We start from the raw sequence: 24,216 nt of genomic DNA, 5'->3' as shown, positions 1-24,216 counted from the left end.
TCTCTGATCCCCAGCTTCTCCTGTCTCCATCCTGGTTCCTATTCTCCCCTCCCTCTGCTCCCCAGTTCCCCCCCCCCCCCCCCCACATACCCCGTATCTAAAGGTGAATGCCCATATGAGAAACTACTATCAGGGATCATCCCTCTTCCATTGCCCTTCCCCCCACAAATAGTGACCCAGATCCTGCCCCCACCCCAACATCCCAGAGTAAATCCACTGGCCCCAATTCCCTACTGGTGTAAATCGGCCTAGCTCCCTGGAAGCTCACAGAGCTGGGCTGATTTACACCAGCTGAGAGTCTGGCCCACAGACTCAATGGAGTCAGACTGTGGCCTGGCGTCCTCTCCGAGCATGTTCCGTGTGTGACGGGGCCGCGGGAGGCACCCAGTCCAGTGGATTCAATTAAAAACCAGCCCACGTGGCCAGTGCTGGGGGAGAGCTGGCCCTCATGCACGTCCCTCCCCCAGGGGCTGTGTGGGGACCGGAGGGGGAGCTCCCTGCTCTCTGACTGGCAGGGATCAGCAAGAAAGCACCCCGGCGCCCGCTAACAGGCCGGGAGAGGCCAGGGTGGGGATCTCCTTTCCCATGTGCCCCATGCCCTTCCCTCCCCACAGCTCATCCCTGCCAGCCCGGCCCTCCCACCAGCCGCTCCTGCGAGGACAACGGGGTAATTAGCCATGGCTGGCGTGTTCTCCTCCTTTGCAGGACTCCTGGCTTCATCTTTCCTCCCTCACTGCTCCCTTCTCTCCTTTTCCCTTTGTCCTCCTCCCTTCGGGCCCTGTCTGCGCCCTCCCTGCCAATCTGCTGCGCTAAAAGAAAATATGGGAAGGAAAAGGAATTTCAGTACATTCCTCCCTAACCGTGGCTGGCTGCAAAGTAATCAGCAGCACGGGGGTGGCCCTCTCCCGGCAGCCCTGACCCAGAACCTCGAGGGCTGTTCTGCATTAGCACGCAACTAGTTAAAACAACCAGGGCAGGAAACTTGGCAGCGCAGAGACGGGCGCTGCTCGAAAGGCAGACACAGCAGCAGATGCAGGAACAACCCTCAAAAGCCCAAACCCTCCAGCCAGGGAAGAGAAGTCGGTTCAGCTGCTTGGGGAGTGTGTATGGGGCTGGGGGGGACTTAGCTTTGGGGAGAGTCAGGAGAAAAAGGGAATTGCCGACCCCTAATTGGAAGTGGGATTCTTCTTCACTTCCTGTCTTAAACTCTCCGGCGGTGTTTGCTGTGTGCTTGCAATCAGCCGCTGTGTTCCACCGCAGAGGTGGCCGCATCTTAGTGGTGGGCAATCGCACCTGATGGAGCTGATTTCCTGCTGCCCTGCAAAGAAGGTGCCAAATGCAACTGTTTTGACCCTGGTGACTTTAAAACCTGCTTGGCGCTGGTATAAACAACTGCACAAGGCACAGGACAACAACGAATCAGGTCCCACGGACTGATTCCCTTTTCCCCGCACCTTGGGCCGACAGGTCACCAGGTTCATCATTATTCTAGGAGACACTTTGCATCAGCTAAGCCACCTGGGTTAGCCACCTCGTCCTGCAGCCAGACACCAAAGCATCCAGCCCTTTCACTAAAGTGCAAGCAGGTTACAGCAGCTGTTCCTCACTGGAGACCAGTCCTGCCATCGCTCACAAATGACACAAGTTTTCCGTTCTCTCCCTAGCCCCTGGCTTTTGTGAGCCGAGGACACAGAAGGCTCCGGAGGCTCAGACAGATGCTCTCATTTAACAAAGACATGATGGACGGAGCCAGATTCAGTGCCCGGACCGCTGAACTCTGCCTCTCTCTAGTCTACGTCTGCAGCCCCACAAGTCGATGCTATGCCCCAGTAGCCTGGGGGCTACTTGCCCTGCAGTCCCCTTTCACGACAACATAGGCTGTAAGCTCTTTGGGGCAGGCACCATCTCCTAGATACATGATTGTACAGCACCTAGCACCCTCGGGGTGCACCCACAATGCAAATTATAAATAATAATGAGACCTCCAATTAAACGCTCCCTGGGTCTGGGACGAAAGCACACGTCTTATCTCTGGTATTTTGCAAATTCAGGGTTTCTCAGGGGCGGGAGACATTGTGGGGGCGACTCAGCCTGCCCCTCGGGGCGAACGGAAACAGGAAGATGCAAATAAAAAGAGCCACTAACTACATCATGACTCCGACTCAGTCATGGCTGGGGAACAAGACAGCTCTCGCCGCGCTCTCCCTCTCTCTCTCTCACTCACACACACACACACTCACACAGAGGCAAGGAATGGAAGCTTTTCTGGATCCCCATGTGTTCACTAAAGGAGCTCAGGGCGCTGTTTGGAGAGACATTTTCTGGAGGCGAGCTAGCTTTTCCTCCAGCCCGGTCCATCCCCCCTCTGCGCCCAGCAGGGCCTTAGCATTGCGAATTTGCTCAGGGAATCTTTCCCTTGGCACAATCCCTCTCCGTCACCCCTCCTTCCCCTCTGGATTTTGTAAACCCTGCAGAGAAAATATGGAGCTGGAGCAATTCTCTCTCTCTCTCCCTCGCTCTTGCGGTCAAAGCCCAGGGATGATCCTACAAGCCTGGAATTTGAGAAATTTCCTGCCAAGGCTCTCTGGAAGACTAGAGAGGGAAAGGAAACCTAGTAATTAACCCTCGGCTTTCCACTCCTGCCTCTGCTCTGCTGCGGGGGGCTTCGGGGAACGCAAGCGGACTCACCAAACAAGAGAGAGGCAGGCAATCCCCTGGGGAGTTCAAACTTTAGGGGTGTTGGAAGCTGGGCTTGGGGGAGGGGTTGCCTGCTTCTGCAGAGCCGTTTGTTACAAGTTGGCCCCTGCAAAGGGCAGGCCAGTTCCCGCTGGCTTCGCCAGGCACTCAGGCTCAACCCCCTCAGAGCAGGATACCCACAGTCAGGGCCCTATTTTCCAAAGCGCTCCCAGCACACCGGGTGCTGAGCCCCTTTGAATAAAGGGCCTTTATTTTGGTGTCTGAAAGGGAGCAGAGCTCTGGGAAATCTGGGGCTGACCGTGGGTGCTGAGAGATTGAAAATCTCCTCCCCCTCCCCGACATGATAGTTACACAGACCCACACTAGTAACCATCCCAGTATCTGACGCTCCTTCTGCACAAGACACAGTGGCCTGCGTTAGTCTCCGCTGACCGTTTAGGCTGCTAGACCGAGGCTTGGGAGACTAGGTTCACCTTCTTGCTCTGCTGCAAACTCCCTGGGTGACCTCAGTCAAACCACGCCATGCCTCAGTTTCCCTGTCTGTACCACGGGGTAACAGCCCTGCCTTGCAGAGATGCTGAGAGGATAAATACATTAAACTTTGTGAGCTGCTCAGATACTACGGTAACAGAGGCCCCAGAAGCATCTAAGCACCCACAAAAGAGCCAGCGCCACCCAAAACTAGTTACTGCTTCGAGGGAGTGACGCGTGACGCAGGCCCTAACAACACTGAACTTTTCCGCCTAACACTTTGCCACGATGCCGCCTCTCCGCTGGGATATGTCGCAGCCTCGCCAGGGCCAAGCGCTCCACAGCCAAGAGTCCGACTCCAAAAAATCGGGAGATCAGCTTAAAAATCGGGAGATTTTTAAAAAAGGAGACGGGCTGGTGCCTTTTTATTTGCCGCCCGTGTAGCAGAGTGAGTGGAACTGGAGGGGGAGGTTCCAGAAGGGAAGTCGTTTGGTGCAACATCTGCAGCTCAGGAGAGCAAGCCGGTGGCCAGGCTGCTTCCGAAGTAATGCAGACCTCTCGGCACACACCACCCTGGCCTCTTTGCCCACTCAGTAAAGATCTCTTTCTCACCGCTCTCCCTGCCTAGCCTCGCTAACGAACCATGGTGGGAGAAGTGGGATTCTGAACTCACAGCCCTGCCTGCTGCCTCGCTGATTAGCGATGACACACGGTGACTGCGTTCAGTCGCATCCTTGGGCTGGCCAGCATCTCACAGGGGCTGGGGTGAGCCGAGCCGGTGATGCTTATAAACCAGGTGACTCAAACCCAGTTATCCCTCCCACCACCACCCCCACCCCAATCCAGGGCCTCGGAGGAGCAGATTGAAACCTGTTTACAGCTTGTCTGGGAACTTGCTTTGCCCCAGGACCTGCCTCCATCCCTGACTTGTTCAAGTCTGTAGCCCGGCTTGGAGACCCCCTGTAACACCAGGTCTCCCAGCATAAGCGGGTGCCAGCCGGGGGCATAGCCACATTTGACCCAGGCTTGATGAGCCCGTCTGTCTGACCTTGTCTCCGTGTCTCTCCTCTGCTTCCTGTCAGACCTGTTTTCATGGAAATGTCACAGCACCCTGCGAAGGGTCTTCTAAAGTTTCCCAGCCATTCAGGGGATGCTGATGAGCATCTGGCTCCAGGCAGGCCAGCTCTCTCCCTCCCTCTCTCTGCTCTGCCTCCATCATCCCAGCCGGTGGTCCTGATCCTGGTTCCTGGCCCGCCCCCGGCTCCTCGCTAACACACAGACCCATTTTGTTTCAAGCCTTGACTCAACATCAAAGGCGACTTCCCAGCCCACTCCCCCGCCCCTTTCTGGAGTCTTCGCTGCCACAGCTCAGCACTCTGCCGATCCCGGTAATCTCCCAGGTTGGAATCAAAGCCCCCTGCTTCTCCATTCCCATCTGCGGGATCTGAGCTCAAGCGGCCCCCAAAGGCCCCTTAGACAAAGCTGCATCCCCCGCCAACTGGGTTTAGGGCCCCCCCAACTTCTCCTTGATCCATAGGAGCACTTTATCTTTACAGGGAGAGGAGCGAGGTGTCTGGGGGGCAATGGGGTAGAAATCTGGGTGTGGGGGGGAGGAAGAGGTTAGAAACAGACCCTGGGGAGACAGAGTGGGGGCTGGGGATCCTGACAGAGAAAGAGGAGAGCGAGCAAGATCTGAACCAGCACTTTCTCTCCTCCCTCCCAAGGTGAGGGCAGACGCAGGGTCTCCTAGACAGATGGGCCCCAAGCCACGTCTTGAATTCCCACCCAAGCTAGATAATCAAGAGATGGACCCGAAACAAACCTGCTTCCCCAAATGCTCGCAACACCGAATGCCCAGGGCAACCTGCGGACCTGGCATTTCTAGATGGTGGTGGTGATTGGGCCCCTGAGCGATCTGCTGCCACAACCCACGGGGACGGTGTGGGGGGCTGGCAGGCAATTCGTGAACTCACTGTCCGATCTCACCTGCACAGAATAACCCTTATTGCACCGAGGGGGAGAGAAAGTGAGGGCTTGTCCACTCTACAGAGCTACACTGGCACAATCATGTAATGTAGACGCAGCCTATGCTGACGGAACGGGTTTTGGAAAACTGCCTCCCGCAGTGACGGGAGCAAGTTTCGACACAAGCCTTCCGAGCATTTGGTCGGCGGAGCTCTGGTGCTCCGGGCTATGGATTTTGCAGGGCCACGTGCGAGCGGTGGAGCTGCATCGACCTAAACTTTAAGCGTAGGCCAGTCCCGAGGCACAGAGAGATGCAACGACTTGCCCGGGCTCATGCAGCAGCTTGGTGGCAGAGCAAAGAATAGAACCCTGGAGTCCTGACGCCACTCGGGCTGTACTCAGCCAGAAAAGCCATGCTGGCTTCTCCCAGGGAGAAACGGTCTGTCCCGCATCCATGGCCAGAGCAGGAACAGCTGTGCAGAAAGCAGAGCACCCCGGGACGGGACCATCCCCACGGGGTTGGTTTCGACCAGAGATCAGCACCTGACGTGCCCAAATGGCATCAATTCGATTTGCATTTAATAAGGGGACTAGCTGATCTGAAATGCACGAGCAGGACCGAACCAACAGAATAGCTAGGAGCCTCCCAGATGCGCGATACCTGTACGCTTTGCTTTTCGAAGTCTGTGGGCTGCCCCCATCAGTAAAGTGTTGTGGACGCTTAGCAGCTTACGAGATTGAAGACCGGCAAATTTCACCCAGCGCCCCTAGGAAATCCCCTTTCCGCTGTTGGAAGCTTTTTTTACTGTTCATTTAAATTCACTTGCAAGTAAATAAAACAGAGAGAAGTCTGCTCTCCCACCTCAAAGGGTTAATGAGGATCAGAGCCGGGGAGTTCAGAGTTCAGAGTTGCTCATCACTAGGGAGTTAGGAAAATGCATTCCCCTGGGGCATGGAAACCAGCCCTGCTTTGTTCTTGGGAACCTTTTGACTAACTGTGACATTGGAAGTTTCACGGGGCCCCCGGATCTGATAAGCCACAGGGTATTTCATCTCCCTGCAGAGACACGGTGGGACCCCAACGGAACTCAAAGCAGCCAACCCCATTGAGTCTGCAAACCTGGGGACCCCCCGACCCAGGAGGTTCTGCTGCCAAAACACCCTGCCACAGACTTCCCAGAGGGAGGAAAACTAGCCCCTGCCGGTTCAGATGCTTTGAACTCCCTTTGGGGCGGAGATCGGAGGAATGGCATGTGGCATATTTCCATTGATTTCAATGAGCTATGAATTAGGCCCTGACTTTTGTATCATCCTCTAGTGTCCAGCCCCTGGAAAAGATAAAAGACCTACTACTGCAATCTGCAGCTTGCTGGGGGAGTCCTCCTTTAGCTCAAGTGGGCAGAGCCTGTCTTTGCAGACATGAAGAATAGGGATTCTAATTCCCTCTCCCCAAGTCTACATGCTCTTCCTTCAGCACCCCTGTCGGACATACCCCAGGGGGGCTGGGAGCAAGGGGCAGATGGGTAGGAGGGAGGACAGAGCTTCCACTCATTCAAGGACTTTATTACTTTGGGGAGGGTGGCTGTGGATAGGGAGGGTGGAGGAAAAAACGTCTGGAGCCCTTAACAATGGCAGAGCCTACAGAACCTGCTGTCTGTTACTTAATTATCTCTGAATGGGTTTGCTCATGCCTTTAAACATTTACTCCGATTGGGTTGCTGCCTGCCATACACACTCACACACTTCGCCTATCTCCTTTTCTGTGCTGTTTCTATGGAAACCCCTCCAAGGCATACAACTGCTCTCTGATTTGAAATAAAAGTTTTTTCTCCCCCCCTCCCCTTTACTACAGTCTGTCTCTCCCTCTCTCTCTCTGTTTCCCCCCTTATTTTGATTTCCATTTGGATTATAACCCCCCCCCCACCGCCTGTTGCCATGGCAGCATTGGCAACCTGTTACATTCCAGCCTGTGGAAGAAAAGGACGGGGTCCCTCCCCCCCCTTTTCTTTTTAAAGTGTTGGTTTGTTTTCCCCAATGCAGCCAGCGAGATCCACGTGGAGGGGCTGCCTTCCATTTACACTCCTCTTTGTCACCAGCCAGGCATGAATTAGAGCCACCCCCTTCCCGCTTTGGGGCCCCTTCACACTTGCAAGGGGCCTCGTGGTCAATGAGAATCAGGCCTGGCGTGTCGGGGAAGGGCGGACAGCCGGACAGCCGGCCGACAGACAAAGAACAGCCCGCTCTCACTCAAGCGGTTCGCTTTGGAGGGGGACGGTGGCAACGATAACATGGAATTCGGCGCAGCACAGTGACCTGAATTCGAATTGACACCTAGGCCCCTGGCAGCGTCAAGGGGGCTTAAATTGGGTGTAAATTACAGTCACACTCGCTTTAAGGCCTCTTTGCCCAGCCGGAGCCAGGAAAAGGGAACTTAGCACAAACGAGAACGTGGCTCGGGGTTTCTGGGTGGGATTCTCCCTTGCCCAGCGGCCGTTTACACCACCGTACAGACAGGGCAAACTGCTCCTTCTTCTGATCCGCACTGCTGCTGTACCCCCGGCCGAACTGTCTGGGCAAGGAGCGTACGCTACCTATGCTGGGAAACGTGGAGGATTATGTTCATAGGAGACAAAATGAAGCACGGCTGCACACCACACCACGCTGTGCTGACAAAAGGCGAGCTTTGCAAGAACTAGTACAGAACCGGCCGGAGGGTTAGGTAGGGGGACCAGATATAGGGACAGTCCTGATATTTGGGGCTTTTTTTATATGGGCTCCTATTACCCCCCACCCCCTGTCCTCATTTTTCACACTTGCTATCTGGTCATCCTAGGACTAGGAGAGATCCCGTGGCTGAGGCTGAAAGAACTAGGTCGTATCTGTCTGACCCACACACCCCAGTTCTGCATTGTTATGGTTGGCCGAGCTGGGGGAGAGGGGGATGGTTTTCCCAACCTGCCAAAAATGGTCCCATCCTGAATTGGGACGAAAAGTCAAAATCGATAAACTGTTCATGCTCTGAAAAGACATTCAGCTTGGGCTGATCCAAACGTTTTGTTTGGATCATTTTGAAACGTTTGTTTCGGGCTTTTCAACCATTTTCTGCTTTGAATTTAAAAAAATCCATACGGGAAGGAGCTGACATTTCAAAACAGACCACCATTTCGAATGGGGAAACCCCGGATTTTCCATGTGGACAGTGTTTCACTAACTTCCAAGCTTTGTGGAGTAAAAAAACTCCCCTTTCCCGTGAAAAGTTTCAGTTTCAACAAATCTGCATTTTCTGGCCAAATCAATCCATCCATCAATCCATCCATCAATCCCAACCAGGTCTGGTGTTTGGGATGCTGCCGCTGACAGAAAATGCAGCTTCGGGAGCAGGTCTTAAACTGCTTTAACTGAATTGTGTTTTTTCTTTTTAAATCATGCAATTGTGCCAGTCGCCCTACTCACTAGACCATGCTGCCCTTGCCGAGAACTTGCTTGGGCAGTCGCCTGCCCTTCTCAGGAAGCGGGCAGGACTGGACCCTCGGAACAGTGGCGGGGCAAATCTGAGGTGGGGGGCTGCTTTCCCAAGGCTGCCTCTCCCCCCCTTTTCCTTTCCCGCTCACCCACGTTTGTCCAGGCAGCTAGGTGACAGGCTCTGCCTGCCCTGCTCTGGCCCAGCAATCGCTCCCCATGTCTTCCTTTGGCTCACATTTCTCTCCCTCCCCATGCCCCCCATCCCAGCCTCCACGCACCCAGGCTGCAACCTGAGGAGCCTCTGACTGCAGGGCCTGGCCCAGAGCCCCTCAAACTAACAGCAATCTGCTGATTTCAGGGGGGGGTTGGATCAAGTGTGTGGGTGGATCCCTGTTAGCTGCAGCCGCAGTAGTAGATCCCTTATCTTCTGTGAGCTGCAGCCTGTAGAGGGAGACATGACAGCAGAGAAGGCGGATCTATTACACCTCACCTCTTTCCCCCCAGCCACTTTCCTCTCCTCCTTTTCCTCCATCCCTTCTTCTGGCCTTCCCACTGTTCTCCCGCCCACTCTCCACTCAGAGCAGGAGGTTATGAAAATGAGCCGTGTGCCCAGGAGACTGTAATTATCTGCTAAGTGTGAAAGCCAGAGTGATTAATTAAGAGATAATAAAAAGAAAAGGAGGCTAGAGAGGGAATAACGGATGCTTTGATGATAAAACCTGAGGTAAGGCAAGCAATTAGGGGGATCTTTATGGAGAGTTAGCTATAATCCCTGAGTTACCAGCACCAAACGCCAGGCAATGGGGAGTGGGGGGCCGCATGTCGCTTCCTACGGGGACGCAGCCACGGCTCCGGGCGGTGTGTATCCATGTGCAAGGGGGCACAAACGAGTGTGCAAATGGGGATGGCCTGTAGAAGAGCCCCCAGGCATGTCCCTTTATGTTTGTAAAGCCACATGCGTGTCCCTAGGTGGGCGTGGTCCCATGAGGGCCCCTGTGAGGGCATGTGTGTACCCATGTGGGACACAGGACACCTGGGTTCCAGTCCATCCTCTGGATCAGGAAGAGCAGGACTTGAACCTGGGTCCCACCCATCTCATGTGAGCGTCCAACTGCCAGGCTCTTGGCTGCCCGATGGTGGGTCTTTTTCTCCCTCCGGCTTTTCATGAACGATTCCAAAAGGTCCCGGGAAATTCTTCAAAACCTGCAGCATTTTTATGTGATGGAAACCCGTTTCCCAGACAGCTCTGCTCCTGGGTTTTACTTCCAGCTCCAGGTGGGAATGTGGGCTCGTGGTTACAGCACGGGGCGCCAGAGGACGGTTCCCGGGTTCTAGTATTGGCTCTGCCACTGAGTCACTGGGTGACCTTGGGCAAGACACTTCCACCCTCCCTGTGCCTCAGTTTCCCCATCTGCAAATATTTACCCAGCTTCTGGGTAAATTCGCGAATGGTTGCAAAGGGCTTTGATCTCCCCGGCTGGCAGGCGCCAGAGAAGGGCAAAGCATTATTAATATTTAACGGCATCCACCCCGCCGGCTTTCTGCCTGTTCCTGCGCTGGGTGGCACAGCTGTATGTGCGGGGGGTAGGAAGGGGGCAGGGGGAGCCTGGGGAATCTCACCGCAAGCTGGGGAAGTGGAGAAGTGGATTGCGAGCTGCTAGCTCCCAGGGCACCTCCTCACACCCGGCTGATCGGCAACGCCCACGCCGCGTGTTGCTCTGCCCTGACCTCATCGTTCGCCCGCGCTCCCTCCCTTGATGTGCCCAGGGATAACGATATGTGATGCTACATGGATTTCTACTCTGGGAAAGTCACGTTTCCCCAGGCCTTGGCCCGGGGGGAAACCTGCTAGCACCGCTCACAACCTGACAGGGGCCTCTGGGCCCAGCGCTTCTACTCCCCCACCACCGCTTCCCACCGCCCCCGTGCCTTGCACGGCAGGCCTGCTGATGCCCCCGGCTTCCTAGCTGCTTCCCCGCCGGGCTGCACGGTGCATTGAGCCGGCAGTGACTTTTTGCTGCACGACAATCTCGATCTCCCTGGGTGCAACCCAGAGAATAAGCTGGGACAACCGGGCAGCAACAGGGGGCTTGATTTGGAGGGAACAGGGAAGGGACCCCAAAGCTGCTAACTCCACTGCTCTCTATTCGCTGCATCCCCCACCTCCGTGTTGGAATTCAGCCTCCAGAACAAGGGAGATGCACCAGAACCCAGGAATCCGGGCTCCTCTGCTGACACCCATTATCCAGCTAGGGCAGGATTTAGGTGACAATAGGCACTGCAGGCTGGGAGCTAGAGCCAGACAGGATCACAGGGGCGGTCTGCATCCAGCAGCCTCAGCAAAGCATCACCTTTGTATTCACCACACAGCCCAGCCCTGTCCCCTCCAGAGAGAGACGGTCCACAGGGCCAAGGCCCCTGGAACTCCTAAGGGGCCGGCCTTTGTTCTGAGCTCCCCTCGCAAATGGCTCCAGGGCTCAGGCCTGCTATAATGCCAATCACCCCCTGCGTTCACTGCAGAATCGGGGCAAGGACTCTGGGTCTCTTAGGAGGTTGGAGCTCTTTGCCTGGCGGGCTGTCCTAGCAATTCCCACCTTTGCTTAGCCAGGACTCCCCCGCAATGGTATCAGCAAGTCTATGCTGATAAGAAGTCTAGCACCGGAGCTAGCGGGGACTCTCCCCTAGCTGGTAGCACTATAGGGCTTATGACACAAAGGGGGACATTTCTGATTCCTTCCCATAGAGGGTGGCGCACGCACAACACACACAAACACACACTTCATCACAATTTGTCCCCTTTCTACTGATGAAACTCAGTCTCCAAGGTGACTTTGTTTCTTTCCCTGCCCTCTCAGCCAAAAGGAATTGTAGGAGGAGACCATAGCCCTGCAGGAGAAGCTGCAAAGCCACCCGCTGGATGCCCCAAGCAAGCCAATGGGCTGGAGCGATAGCCTAGGAGTGCAAGCTAGAGGGCAAGCCCAGGCAAACGCACGCCCCAGCCCAGGGAGGCGAGCGCAAGGGAGGAGGACTGGGGGAACAAGAGGTCGAGTGACAGAACCCTGCCAGGGAAGTGAGCGAGCAAGAGCACTGGGCCAGGGGAGCGAGCGAAGGCTGGAGCCCCCAAGCTCACCCTTGCTGCCAGGAACTACAGTGGCCTCACCCTGGAGAGCTGGCTGGCTCCAACTCCCCCCCCCCCCCCCCCCGGGATTGAAGCCTTTTAATCCCAGTGTGCCCCTGTGGGTCTCACTCAGGGTCCCAATTTCCTCAATGGCTTTGAGTGCAGGGGCTGGGGAGGGCTGAGTGCTGGGGATCTGGGTAGGAAGGGAGGCTCCCTGGGATATTAAAATGGGCAGGAGAGCAAGAAATCTCTGACTCAAGGAATTTGCTGGGTCAGCCCCCACATAGCCACGGTGACACGCTGTCCATTAGCTCTAATCCTCCCTTCCAGAACAGGGTCAGCACGGAGCCATCCTTGCTGCTCCGAGTCCCCCCGTTCCCGCCTGCCACTTCCGAGCCACCAGTCCGTTCCCCAGCGAAAGGCTCGCTGCAGCAGAAGGGGGCCATTGTACCTGGTGTCCGGCCTCCTGTGTCCTATGGCAGCAGAAGCCCTGGAGTGAGGGCAATCTCACGCCCCCAGTGTGCTTTGCAAAGTATGCACTGCATGCTGGGATCGCTTCCCCCACCACTGAAAGGCAGCCACCTCTCTGGTAAGATGCATCAGCTGTTTAACAGCACAAAGCAACGCTGTCCAGGGATCAATCACCCAGCCTGAAAGACAGCCACCTCTGGGGTTGAGCACAGCTGCTATTTAAAAGCACGAAGTAATGCTGCTTGTGGATCGCTCTCCCACCATTGAAATGCAGCCACCTCTGGTGTGGAGCGCAGCAGCGATTTCACAGCCATGCAAGAATGGTGGAGGGTGAACAATCAACTTGTGCCTTGACACATGAGGGTGGAGGACCCTTTTAATTGCCTCCTCGCTATTGGAACTGCCTGAGGGCCTGATTCTCAGTCACACTAAGGCCCCTTCATGCAGCTCTGGCAGGCTAAAATATATTAGTTCCACCCACTTTAATGGCCCTTTCCTGCCATACTGGTGTAAGGGGGCATGGGAACCAGTGTGTCCAATCAGAGAAGAAAAGGCCCTGATGGGTCCAGTCTCCCCTAGCTGAAGAAGGATCCTTCCGTAAGCTATAACCTCCAGCTACGTGTTCGAAGTGCCCTGAACGACAGGGATCCCACCGCTTCCCTGGCAGAGACGATTCCCAAGAGTCTCTCACTGACAGGAACCTTTTCTGGGTCATCAGCACTCCTGTCCCCATACTTGGCAACATCTGGGCTGTTGCCTGTCTCTAAGCTTGGTTGCCGCTTTTCCTACTGCAGGGAGTTCCACAAGTTCACTGCACTTTGCGCATGCACATGCCCTGACAGAAAAGGGTTTCCTTTCATCCCTGAGTCGCTCTGCAGAGTGAGCAGCAGTGGACTGTGGATGGATCAAACAGGTAGAGTTGCAAGACGCTGTTTGGAGCAGGGGTCACAGCACTCCGAACATTAGATAGATTCATCTCTAGATAAATAACACAATGTGTGCTTAATGCCTGTGGGGGAGCAAGCACGCACCAGCTTCACAGCGTTTCACACAGTAAGGCATGCGTTAGTATCCCAGGTTACAGATGGGGAAACTGGGCACGGGGCGGGGGGAAGTGACTTGCCCAAGGTCACCCAGCAAGTCAGTGGCAGAGCTGCAAACAGGTCTCCAGACTCCCAATTTAGAGGCCCTATCCACTAAATCACACTGTCTCCTACCTAGACTAAGCTGTTTTAGGGTTCAACCCTGCTCCCATTGAAATCAATGGCATAATCTGCATTGGCTGGAATGGTGCAACATTGCTCATTTGCACCAGTGCAAAGATGGTGCAAAACCCTAGTGTGCTGGGGGGGGGGGCAGCGTTTCCCTGCTGCATACGATTGTGCAAGAGGATCAGGCTAGGCTGTGTTTGTTGGAATCCAAAGAGCCCATTAACTGGACTTGGCTTGTTCAGAGGGCCAGCGCGGTAGCCCAAGGTTTGGGGCTGGCCGAGAGCTGCCGGGCTGAAGGCCCCACTGTCCTGAGGAACTGGGCAGGGAGCTAACGCCATGTACTTGCTCTGCTCTGCAGCAGGAGCAGGGCTGACCCCAGGGAGTCCTGACCAAAGATCTGCAGCCGGATCTGCAAACCCTATAGAAGCCCTGGAGCTTGGGGTGGCGGGGGAGGGAAGCAGCCCATAGGGAGAGAGCTGGGGACTGGGGTGTTGCCAGCAGGGGGGCAGGCAACAGCTTCAGGGTGGAAACCCTGTGGACCTCGGAGGTTCCACGGTCGGGTGTCTTCAGTCCCAGAGCAGGGGGAATCTTGCCCCTTTCAGCCCAGTTTTGCTTGAGGGAGGTTGGGATTTTTCACTCGGCTTGTTGGAACGCAAAGGGAGCCGAACGGAGCACAGCTCTAGGGGGTGTGGGGAGAGGGTGGCAGCAGGCAGTGGGGGCTGCTTGGAGGTGGCCCTCTAGTGGCTACCCACAGAGAGGATAAGAGGCCTGCTACCACTGCTAGCTGAGGGAGCGCATCCTTAACTCAAATGGGCAAGCCCTGTGTTTTTGGAGTCTGAGGCTGAGGGCTCTAAGCCTGCCCTCCCGGGAGTGGGGGAGAATTGTCTCTGTTGCAAGTGGATTTTGTTACCAACGACTGCTGGCTTTCCTACCCAAGAGTCACTTGCAACCAGGGTGCTGGGCCCAGCTGGACTGAGCAGCCCGGTGGAGCGTGCGAGAGGCAGCGCCCAGAGTCAGGCTCAGCAGGGCTACCATTGGAGCCCCACCGCCCAGGGCGATGGGTCGCCGGAGTTTTGCGTGGTCCTCCCTGCACCCAGCCGCAGATGATGAGGTTACGGCACAAAAAGCCCCTCAAGGTGGGGGTGGGGGGAGCCGTGGAGCCAGCCCCGCCGGGCTGTTTGTGCTGAGCTGTGTGCTGACAGGTGTCAGGTGCAATCAAAATAAATAACCCTCTCGCCAGGCGGCGGAATGAAAGGGGCGGCGTAGATCCCTGGGGGGCAGTGAGTGGGTGGCTGGTTCAAAGGCGCGTTAGTGATAGGGAAACGCAGCTGAGCTCCCTTGTTGTCGTCGTTCCCCCCCACACACACACACACACAATGCATCAGCACATCTTGCTGGCTCCACCTTGCACCCCAGCCCTTAGACCTCTGAGCACAGCCAGTCCCGGACGGCGGGGGCTGCTCTCCTGGGAGGAGGGCTGTCCCAGAGCTGGATCAGGATGCCCTCCAGCTCTGGGGAGGTTTGGAGCTGAATCCAAGAAGGGGGAACCCCGTTAAGACTTGCCTAGAGAGCTCTAGGGTTTGGACCCAGGTTGCAGGGTCTCTCTTTTCCTACTGCCCTTTTGGTGGGCGCTAGCAGTTGGTTCTCAGGGACCAGCCACTCCACTGAGCTCTCTCTGTGGCGAAGGCAGTGTTGTCTAGTGGTTTAAGAGCAAATCACCTGGAAAATGCAGCTGATCGTACCAACCCCTGCCCTACGTGACTGGAGGTGAGGATTGATCAGCTGTGGTGTGCTGGGAGATCCCCTGGTCCAAGGCACTGATATTATCATGGATGGGCCCAATGCCCATTGAACCCAGGGACAGTTTGTATTTGTAGTGAGACACGGGCCTGAGCTGCTGAAACGGAGCAGGGCGGATGAAGCTAGGTCCCATCGCTCACTTCCCCAAGCAGAGGGATCCTCACAGAAGTGCTTGTCTGGCCAGCCCTGCCTTTCATCTCCCCCAGGCTCCACTAACCCAGCTTTGCTCTGCCACTGCCCGGCCTGTCTGGGGCCTGCCGGGAGTCTGGCTTGCGCCTGGTTTCTGGAGGGACTTCCCCTTTCCCAGCCACTTCCATGTGACCCCCAACGCGCACGCCCCGACTGCCCCTACTGTCCCCCTCACAAGGGTCTGGGGATCTGGGCTTTGCCACCTCTGCACAAGGCAGCATAGCCTAGTGGACAGGTGCTCATCTGGGTCCCAGAAAACCTGGGTCTATTCCCAGCTATGCCACTGATCTGCTGGGTGACCCGGGGCAAGTCACCTCCCCTCCCTGGGCTGTAAGTGCTTCAAGGCAGGTAGGGGCTGGTAACACAGCCCTCCCTCCCCCCCGACCCCGGTTTCACTTGCGGGGGTGCTGCAGCTGTATAAATCGGACCAGCGTGCCCGCGCTGCATGGGAATAGCCGCAGTAAATACAGGGCTCTCGTCTTGTGGAGACAGACCCTGGTGAATCGGGGCCGGCAGATCCTCCCCAGGGAACCCAGCCCTCCTGCAGTCCCCCCCGTTTCCCTCCTGCTGCTCTCAGAGGCTAGGACTGCCTAGCCGCGTGCCTGCAGCTGATGGAATTGATCTGGAAAGGCAGACGGGCCCATGGTTCCAGCAGGGTGGCATGTCACATTTGTGCCGGGGTGGGGGGAGACAGGGTCAGCCGCAGAGGGGGAGGAGAAGAGGCTGCTGCGGGGTGGAAATCAGAGACACGGGGGTTAAATTCCAGACCAGGCAGCAGAACAGAGCTGGAGTCCCCTGCCGTGGATCAGTTCAGGTTATTGGGGCTGGACAGGACAGCAGGAAGCTATAAACCAGCCCTGTTGCCGCTCGCACAGAGGACAAGACAAAGGGATCAAACCCTTCACCCTCTTCCTCTGCTGCGTTGGGCAGAGTGATGCGGGGTTGTGGAGCTGAATAGCGATGTCCTGGTGGCAGGGGGGCCGGGGAGCAGCCCAGCCAGCCCCTGCCATGCCGCCAGGAGATGGAGAGATGGGAACGTTTGCAGCCCGTGTGCTCCATAAGTGGGCCACCCCAGGGAGAGGGGCTGGGCTGTGGGGCATCGCTCTCCCCGCAGCACCAGGAAATCGACACTGAGCATGACACAATGCCCCTTTAACCCTCACACGGCCAGCAGGCTGAGAGCAGGCTGGGACGACGGGACTATGGAGAGAGAGAGCAGACAGACAGACACGCACGGAGTCAGCGACCTAGTGAGGTGACAGCAATGGTTAGCCACCTGTTCCCCCCCGACCCCGCCGCCGCATTGTATTCCTCCAGTCCCTAAAGACTTCGACCGTCAGGGTGGGGTGGGGCTCTCCCCCCTCTACCCTGTGCTGGCTCCCACCCTGGGTAAGGGAAGCCACTTGCCCCAGCACAGAGTTTGCCCTATAAACCCCCCTGACCTCCCGATGCCTTGGCCGAGCTGCAATGCTGGCTGCTCCCCCCAGCTGCCCCGTCGGGCCGGCAGGCCAGGCTTTGTGAGGCCCCTGGGGGCCAGGGCGGCTGGCAGACAAGTGGCACAGAGCAGGCAGCAGCCGGCATGCGTGGGTGAGTGAGGGGGGCTGCTGGGTGCCGAGTTTTTACACAGCATTCATCAATCTGCAGTCAAACCACTATTACTGCCCGTGCATCGCTCACAATATTTACCTGCCGCTCGCCGGGGGCGTCCGGCATGGGGGGAAGGGAGCCGGCAATGCAGCAGCCATGCACACGCGGGGCTGAGACCGAGACCTGCCCGAGCTCTCTGCAGGCATGGAGTCTGCACAGGTCTGGAAAGCAAGTCCTGCCAGCTCCTTGGCTGCTTCTCCGGGGGGAGATGATCTATCCGCACATCTGTCCCACTGTCTGTCCGTCCAGCCTCACCCCCACCCTATGTCCATCCATCCTCCATACGCACCCACACCCCTCTGTCCATCCATCCATCCATCCATCTGCACCCCCACCCCCTGTCCGTCCATCCATCCATCCATCCATCCATCCTCACCCCCACCCCTCTGTCCATCCATCCCCATAAATGCCCCTCTATCTACCAACATATATAGATTCTTATATTGCCCTCAGCACTGTAATATCTGATCCACCCCCATATATACCCCTTTAACTATCCATTCCTAGGAACACCCCTCCATTTATCCAGCCAGCCAGTCAACCATCCCCCTCCATCCATCACAATACACACTACCCCATAGATACCCCACTTCTAACCATCCAGCCATCCACCCCCACACATGTGTATCTAATCCATCTATCTATCTATCTATCTACCTATCTGTCCCTCTATACAACCCTCTATCTCCATACACCCCGTCTATCTATCTATCTATCTATCTATACGGACTGAATATTGAAAATATTATTCACCTGTAATGTACTCACTAGCTGATTAAAAGAGTTAGCTGAATAAATAACGAGATAAATAGAATTTATTCATCTTTCTTTCTTTCTTTCTTTCTTTCTTTCTTTCTTTCTTTCTTTCTCTCTCTCTCTCTCTCTCTCTCTCTCTCTCACTCACTCACTCACTATCGGTGGCCAAGGATCTATCCTGGTATGTTCCAGTCCTAGCGATTCTGTCCTAATTGAGGCCAGTGATGGCTCCCTGGTCCTCGCTATGGGAAGCCAGGTCTGGGGTCATGAAGGATGGGATGGGGATTAAAGGCACAGGAACACGTCTGTTCATTGGGGCTGGAGGAGAAGGCAAACGCTACGCTGAATGGGGGTGTGACCTCTTTGTAACCTTTCCCTTCTCAGGTGTCTCTGGCAGGGGATCACAAACCTTGACTAAGACCTCACAGCCGCTCTGAGGTGGGTTTATCACCGTTTCACAGATGGCCCAGAAACAGGGGGAGGCCGCCCGACAAATGCAAGGAAAGCAGGCCAGACAGACACATAGCAAAGCAGAAAAGGGACCCAGGAGTCCTGACACCTAGACCACCCTGCACTACCCACTAGACCACTCCCTTCCCAGAGCTAGGGATAGAACCCAGGAGTCCTGACTCCCCCCCCCCCACACTGGGTTGCAAGATGTGAAGTGCCTGAGTGGCGACACATGACAAGGGATCTGTGACCAGTTTACTATAGCTCACCCTGTTGCATGGAGCGAGCCATCCGGTGTCAGGACTCCCTCTTCCTTCTGTCTAGCTGCCTTCTGAGGTGCAGGATCAAAGCATTTTATGTGTGTGTTTCTGTTAGGGGGAGGGATTTGGGAAGCACATTCCCCCCCCCCCCCGATATTTCCAGGCAGTATGAAGAACACTCCCACCCTCTACCTCCCCATAAACCCCCTCCTTACAAAACAGTACCCTAGCCACTTCCCACCCCCCACGGGTTGACATCCCCCACCTCCCGAAGCACACACTTCTCCTGATTAGCTGTAGTTTTTGCTGTTGCAATTTTGCTGCTCTTCCCTGAAAGGAAGGGAAAGAGGGGGGGGAAATCCCACACAGAGAGAAAGGGATAAAGAATCACCCGGAAAATGAATAAATATTTCAATTTGAGGCACAATCACAGCGAGTGATTGAAATGGGGGGAAGAATAATGGGTTTCATTTAGATAAGATACAGAAAATTATTTAGTGAGAAATGAAGAATGATGAAACCCATTCAACATCTTTGTGTGTCTGTGTGTGTGTGTGTGAGCTCAAACCACATGAATGGCACAGATCCCCCCCTCCTGCCTGCCCCAATACTCCAACATGTTTCCCCCCACCCCCTTTCTCCATCTATCAAGCTCATTTATATATATCTCCTTCGGGGAGGGGGATCACAGTTTTCCCAACCACTCTTCAACCCCCAATCCCTGCTCTGTTTCTCCCTGATAACAACCCTGAAGGAAAACCCCTCCTGCCCCAGACCAACCCATCCAAACAGCTTCCGAAGGAGGAGGGAGTGGGCAAGAGAAAGAAACTTACAAGAATCCCCATGCACACCCCACAAACCCTGGAAAAATAACACAGGTGCTCCCCTGGTGTCATGCAGAGCAGTGGGGAACAAAGGGAAAAATGGTAATGGGGGGGCAGAGGAGTGTTTATTCGAAAGGGAATCAAAACAGATCCCCAAGCCTCCTCTTTCCCAGAATCCTGCTTCCTAAATCACCAGCCCTGCTTAGCCGTTCACCTCCTGGAGGGGGATTCTTCCCCAAGCAGGGATTTAAGCCACCCTCTGGATCAAATCCTCTGCAGGAGTAAATCAGATTCAGCCCATTTGCCCCCCTCACGCTGGTTTCCAAGAGTTAGCTTTATAGAAAGGGAAATATTTCTGCTCACTCTCTCTCTCTCCTGCAAACACCTGCCCCCACCCCAACACCACCTTCCCTCCAATTAAATCCACATGTCACAGTTTGGGGGGCGGGGGAACTGTAGCTTTTGTTCCTTCGATTTAAGTAAAGACCCATGGTGGTTCTCGGAGTCTTGCAAGAAGGGGTGGAGGATGAGATGTATTTATCCTGCCCTGCCCTCCCCCCCCCCCCTCGATCTTTCAGTGTAAGAGGCTTTTTTCCCCCTTTAAACCCCTGTTTGTCTCATTTTCTTCCCAGCGTCTTAGCAACGCTCCCCCACAACCCCCCCCCCTTTAAATGAAAGCTGTAGCAGTAGGGACCTGCAAGCACTGGAGGCCTCAGTATCCAGAGCACAGGGATGCTGGCAGGGCAAGGGTCCTTTGCAAACTGGCCCCTCCAGGCACTCCGTCCCCTGGTGGGGGGAACCCCTCCAGCCCCGCACTGGAGTTCAGGCTCCCATGCCCCCTTCGGTGAAGGCTATTTCACCCCAAGAAGAGGTGGTGTACCCGCAACACAGACCCCCAGAACCAGCCAACTCATTTGCCCCATGGGCCCGCCAAGCAGCCAGCAGCAAGGAAGGAGGCAGCCTGGCCAGCTTTGCCTTTAAGCGACTAGCCTGGAACTTGGGGAAAGCAGAGCTCAGTCACTGCCTGCCTTCTGGCCCTTGGGCAAGTCTCTCTAGGCCTCAGTTTGCTCCCTCTGTAAATGGGCCTAAGGGTCTTGCTCTATTCGGACTGTGAGCGCTTCGGGCAGGGACCGTCTCTCCTGCCTCTGGGTGGGACCACTCGACAAACAGCAATAATGCCTTCTGGGCAAGATCAGAACAGGGGGCATGGTCCAGGGCCCGCCGCCCCCCACCCACCCTGGCAGGGCTTGGATTTCTTACTTTCCAGTGGGAGCCCGGGGCCCCTCCACTGTCTGCAAGGAAGGACCAGGCCTGAATCTTCTAGCTCTACAGGTCCCTGCGACCAGCTAGATAAAGAACCCCCAGCAGCCTTATCAGCACAAGGCAGCCCAGGAAGGGTCCCCATCCGGATCGGGGCGGGGGCACGCGGGACTCCAATCCAGCTAGTCCCCCCGCAAACCACCGCTGGCTCCCCCCAAGTGGGCAAAGAGCAGGATTTAACGCCAACTCCCCAGACACGAGCTCTCCCTTCCCTGGAATGCTCCTTCCAGCAGGAGAGCCCCAGATGTTCCCCAGCCAGCGGTTCGGCCTGGTCGCCGCTCCCCAGCGCGTGCGGGGGGGATTCCCGGGGAAGCAGCGCCCGCCCTGCACCCCGCAGAACTTGCACAAACAGGGCTCGGACCCCCCCCCCCCCCCGCGCGCGCCACCCCCTTTATAACTTGAAATCGCAGCCTCTCCCCTGCCCTTCCCCCCACATTCCCCTGTCCCGCTCTCTCCTCCCCCTTCCTTGGCATCCGCGCGACTTCTCCTTTCTGCCATTCCTCCCTTTCTTCCTTCACTTTCCCCCCTTCAGCCTTCCGGGCGCCCCCCCCCCCCGTTCTTTTTGCCACAAAACTTTTCTCTGGGCAACACAAATACATAAATATAGGGCAGCAGCAAAACAAGGCTACCCACCAGGGTTATACCGGGGGGGGGGGCAGGACTGGAAGCGGCTCCCCCTTCCCCCCAGCTTTGGATCCAAGATGCAATTCCCCCTCGATTTCCCATGAAAGAAGCGGGGCGGGGGGGGGAGCTACCGACCTCCCCCCCCCCCGGAGTGTGGGGGGGAAACAATCAGGAGCCATTCCAGCGAAGCCACTCAAGTTACACCAGGATCAGGCCCCGCTAGCTGCGTTTGCAGAAGGAATGGGGGGGGGTTAGTGGGGTTGGGGGGGAATCTTTCCCTATCGCCCCCTGCCCCCGCTCCTTCTGCCCTCGCCCATCCTCCCACGAACAACTTGCAAACTCGCTCCCCCCCCAACCCCCCGCGCGGACACAAAAGAGGTGGGGGGCGCGGAGCCCCCCCCCTTACCTTGGCACTGAGTGTCAGCCAGAATCACAACCCAGAGCAGAAAGAGCCGCAGATTCCGCATGCTCCTGCCTTTGGCCCGGGCGCTGGGGGGCAGGGGGGGAATCGGGGGGTCCGGCGGGCGGGCGGGGGGGGGGGGGTCTCTCGCCTTCTCCGCGCCCTGCCCGGCTTCAGCGCCGCCGCCAAACCATTTCCACGGCTCCGGCGCAAGGGGCCCCTCCGGCTGGCTCGCTCCGGGCTCGCTCGCACCCGCGCTGGCTGGCGCTCCGGAGCGGCGGGGCTGGCTGCAGCGAGGGGATGGAGCGAGACGGGGAAGGAGCCACTGGGAGCGAGCGGGGGAGGGGGCCGAGGAGCTGGCCGGGCCTGGGGGGCGGGGGGTGGGGGGCTCTCAGAACAACCCACCCAGCAACTTGGGCCAAGTTGGGGGTGGGATTGTGGACGGAGGCAGAGGGTGATGGACTGGGGTGGGGGGTCCTGGACATGGGGGAGGGGATCATAGAAGTGTGGGGGTATTTTTTGACATGGGGGGCAGAGGCAGAGGGTGATTGACTTGGGGGGGGGGTCCTGGACATGGGGAGGGAGTTTTTGACATGGGGAGGGGATCATAGGTGTGGGGGTATTTTTTACATGGGGGCAGATTCTGGGCAGAGGCACAGAGGGTAATGGACTGGGGTGGGGGGATCCTGGACATGGGGGAGGGGATCATAGGTGTGGGGGTATTTTTTCCATGGGGGGCAGATTCTGGGCAGAGGCAGAGGGTGATTGACTTGAGGGGGTCCTGGACATGGGGAGGGAGTTTTTGACATGGGGGAGGAGATCATAGAGGTGGGGCTTATTTTTGACATTGGGGGGAGATTCTGGGCAGAGTCAGAGGGTGATTGACTTGGGGGAGAATCCAGGATATGGGCAGGAAATTCTTGACATGGGGTAGGGGATCATAGAAGTGTGTGTGTGGGGGGGTATTTTTGACATGGGGGGCAGATTCTGGACAGGGACAGAGGATAACTGACTTTTTTGGGGGGAATGCTGGTCGGGGGAGGGAATTCTTGACATGGGGGGGAGTTGTTTGAACAAGGGGCAGAGTCTGGACAGAGACAGAAGATGTTGCAGCGGGAGGGAAGATCCTGGATTGGGGGGGATCCTAAAGGGAGGGGGAATCCTGCAAATGGGATGGGGTGGGCAGAACTTGGGCAGGGAGTGGGATCCCTGATGCAGAGGTGGGATCTTTGAGAAGAGGGGTTAATCCTGCAGGTGGGGGATCCTGGGCGGATGGGGGGAATCTTTGAATCAGCAAGGGGGATCCTTGATGGGGGGGGAGTCTTTGATGGGGTGGGGGAGGGGATCCTGGATGTGTGTTGGGGGGATTCTTAACAGAGGGGAAGTGTGTGTGTGTGTGTGGGGGGGAATCCTGGACATGGGGGTTAGGGAATTCTGCACTGAGGGGTGGGAAGAAGAGGAGATGGGGGGGGCGATGTCAGACTTTCATCTTAGCTCAGCCAGCCCCTCCCCTGCTCTGTGTTTTTAAAGGGACAGGATGCCCCTTTGCCCTCATTTCATTTTGGCTGTGAGTGCCCAGGACACACACAGACAAGGAGAGCAGGGAGCTACTCTGTCTTTTATTGGACCAACTTCTGGTGGGGGGAGAGAGAAGCTTTGGAGCCACACAGAGCTCTTCTTCGGGGCTGGGAAAGGTGCCCTCCCCCAGCAAGGTGTTTAGCATAAGGGTAGAGTGGCCCATTAACACCTCTGCAGAGACATAGGGAGACAGGAGTAAAGTCTGGTTTCAGAGTAACAGCCCTGTTAGTCTGTATTCGCAAAAAGAAAAGGAGTACTTGTGGCACCTTAGAGACTAACCAAAAGTCTGTGTCTGTCCTTGGGTACTTCCGCATAAGCCCCCCACAGCTGGGGGCTATATCATTAATGGGACCCGCCATTCCCATCCGGCCTGGGGACAAACACGCTCTTCCCCTGTTGCTGAGCCGTCCAGCCTGATCAAACTCAAAGCTCCCCCAGGCCTTCCCAAACTCAAGCCCAGCCTTCTCTCATTGTCCAGACAGTTCTGTTCACTTTTCCTTCTTGCATTTTTTTTACCCTCTTCTCTCCTCCCCCCCCGAAACTATAGAAGCCCAAACTAAAGGCACTGAATATCAGGGGCTTGAAAAATCTTTTTGCCTGTAAGCTCCCAGGGAGTGGGAAGTTTTCCATTGGGATCAGAGAGGCCCATCTAGTTAGGCAGAATCTCATCTTTTAAAAAAAAAATTACACGTCTAGCCCTTATGTTTGTAAAGAAAACTTTCCAGATGTGAGCCAGTGGAGTGCCCTCTGCCTGAGTCTGCAGGCAGGCAGCTTCCCACCCCTGTGGCAAGGGAAATTGACCAGACTCTGGTGAGTTTCACAGCTGTTATGAGAGTGTGATGGGTGTGAGGGGGGAGGGGAGGCTGGAGATCTCAGTTCCTGAACTGGGTTGCACCTTGCCTGCTTGCTGCCATTTCCCTGGGCTGGAACCCAGAGGAGTGGAGGGGTCTGGCTTCTCCTCCCAGCTCTCAGG

The 24,216-nt window shown here is 56.3% G+C and overlaps 1 protein-coding gene across 2 annotated transcripts in view; it reads right to left on the bottom strand.

Moving 5' to 3' along the window:
- KIRREL1 (kirre like nephrin family adhesion molecule 1) overlaps window positions 1-21,970 on the bottom strand; it is an 85,795-nt gene extending 63,825 nt beyond the window's left edge. The window contains exon 1 of one of the 2 annotated variants that reach the window (XM_048827998.2): window positions 21,672-21,970. In XM_048827998.2, coding sequence (XP_048683955.2) covers window positions 21,672-21,732 — 61 coding nt within the window. In that variant the 5' untranslated portion in view covers window positions 21,733-21,970. Of the gene's footprint in view, window positions 1-18,506; window positions 18,544-21,671 lie in introns of those variants that run through there. The other variant, XM_075123076.1, reaches the window with a different exon arrangement.
- Between the last annotated feature and the right edge of the window lie 2,246 nt (window positions 21,971-24,216).

Source organism: Caretta caretta, chromosome 24 (genome assembly GCF_965140235.1).
Source record: "Caretta caretta isolate rCarCar2 chromosome 24, rCarCar1.hap1, whole genome shotgun sequence".
Taxonomy (NCBI): domain Eukaryota; kingdom Metazoa; phylum Chordata; order Testudines; family Cheloniidae; genus Caretta; species Caretta caretta.
The sequence above is the reverse complement of the archived record's forward strand: the minus strand, read 5'-3'. Positions and strand labels throughout refer to the sequence as shown.